Source organism: Galeopterus variegatus, unplaced genomic scaffold, assembly GCF_000696425.1.
Source record: "Galeopterus variegatus unplaced genomic scaffold, G_variegatus-3.0.2 Scaffold1922, whole genome shotgun sequence".
Taxonomy (NCBI): Eukaryota; Metazoa; Chordata; class Mammalia; order Dermoptera; family Cynocephalidae; genus Galeopterus; species Galeopterus variegatus.
In genome coordinates, this window is record NW_007728033.1 from 209,138 (window position 1) to 210,736 (window position 1,599).

Sequence of the window (1,599 nt, forward strand, 5' to 3'; positions counted from 1 at the left end):
TCCATTAGAAACCATAACTTCAGTTAGGACCCAAGCCTCTCTAATCCTAGCAGGAGTTTTTTGGATTGGTTGGTGCAAGCATAAATATTTCCATTTTATAGATGAGGAAACTTTGGTCCAGAAATTGAAACACTTTGGTGTAAATTTCCCTGGGGAAATTCCTAGGTCTCCGTGGAATTAGAACCGAGGACTCTGTTCTCTTTTCTAGCACAGCAAAAGAATTACTCACGTCATGATGTGCGTCTCCACTCCTGCCTCCACCAGAGCCCCATCGACGAAGAGAGGAACAGAAGTGAAGCCGTACTTGTCCCAGGAGTGACCCTCGTCAAAACTCACCCTGGGTTGGAAACAAGTACATGGAAAAAACAGCTGAAAATAAAGCCACAGTCATTTGCAACCATTGTTCAGGTTATTAAATTTTCCTCTGTATCTCCCTCTCTGGCAGTTTGGATTATCAAGGGCATTAATCTTCAACATCTGCCTATATTATTATGAGATTTGATCAAAAGTACATTTCCTGGCTCAGGCAGAGACAGCACCAGAGCTGCAGAAATACTTCAACACATTAGAATCGGAGAAAAAAGAAAAAAACCCAAGCAGGAGGGCTTAGTGGCTGGAGTGTCACGTTTCAAGTACTCGGAATGGAACCTGAGGTTCAATTTACAGCACAATCAATTCAGCCCTGGAGTTTCTGACGCAGACAAATTGAGTAGCGCGGGGTGTATCCTATGGGAAGGGGGGTGTGTGTCTTTCAGATCAAACCTTAAAAAAAGCAATTTCCTATTTGTTCACAATGGATGTTAGGATCATTTTCCCTCCCCTGTGCCACTTTAAGGGGCTTTTAGGGATGACTCTTGAGTGTCTGAGATGTTCTGAGTGACACTGTTCCATCTTTCGTCAAATGGTAGGAGGAAGGTCTGGCACCTCTGGATACAGAACCTGGAACTCTTTTAAAATATGCTACTATTGGAGGAGCCTTGAGCAATTCTGAGTGCTCACTTCCTTCATCTCTGTGACTTTAGCAAGTACTTGTCTGCCTCTTAATTTAACTAGGGGACATAGCCTAAAGATCATCTCCTGAGAAGCTTTTCTGAGCACCCTTTCCTCCCCAAGACAGCTTTAGTTTCTTCATCCTCCGAGATTTTTCTTGCCCTGGCTGATTCTTAATTCTTCTCTAAGTTTACAGTTTAGAACTAGAAATATCTCCTATATGTTCCTACAACAACCTGGCCTTCTCCTATCATAGAACTGAGCAATGACATCTTAACTGATCTTGAACCTCTCAATTCAAGATTATAAACTCTGGGAGTTCAGAGATCATGTATGGCATTCACCGAATGACCCCTTAACACCACATATATATCTCTATAGCAATGCTTCTTACATTACATTATATATTTTTTAGAAAATATATCTGACTTTCCCACTAAATTATGAGCTTTCAGAGGTCAAAGACCATACCATTAACTCTGTGTTCCTAGTACTTATCAGAAAAGTTGGCACATTGTTGATACTACATAAGGGCTAAATGAATAAGAGAATAGAAAAAAACAAGGAATGATGAAAGGCCCTCTTCAATCCATCATCCAATAATTTTTT

The 1,599-nt window shown here is 40.8% G+C and overlaps 1 protein-coding gene across 1 annotated transcript in view; it reads right to left on the reverse strand.

The window, feature by feature from the left end:
• Positions 1 to 1,599, reverse strand: part of SORCS3 (sortilin-related VPS10 domain containing receptor 3) — a 160,476-nt gene that overhangs the window by 81,899 nt on the left and 76,978 nt on the right. The window contains exon 9 of the mRNA XM_008579610.1: positions 230 to 337. Coding sequence (XP_008577832.1) covers positions 230 to 337 — 108 coding nt within the window. The remainder of the gene's footprint in view (positions 1 to 229; positions 338 to 1,599) is intronic.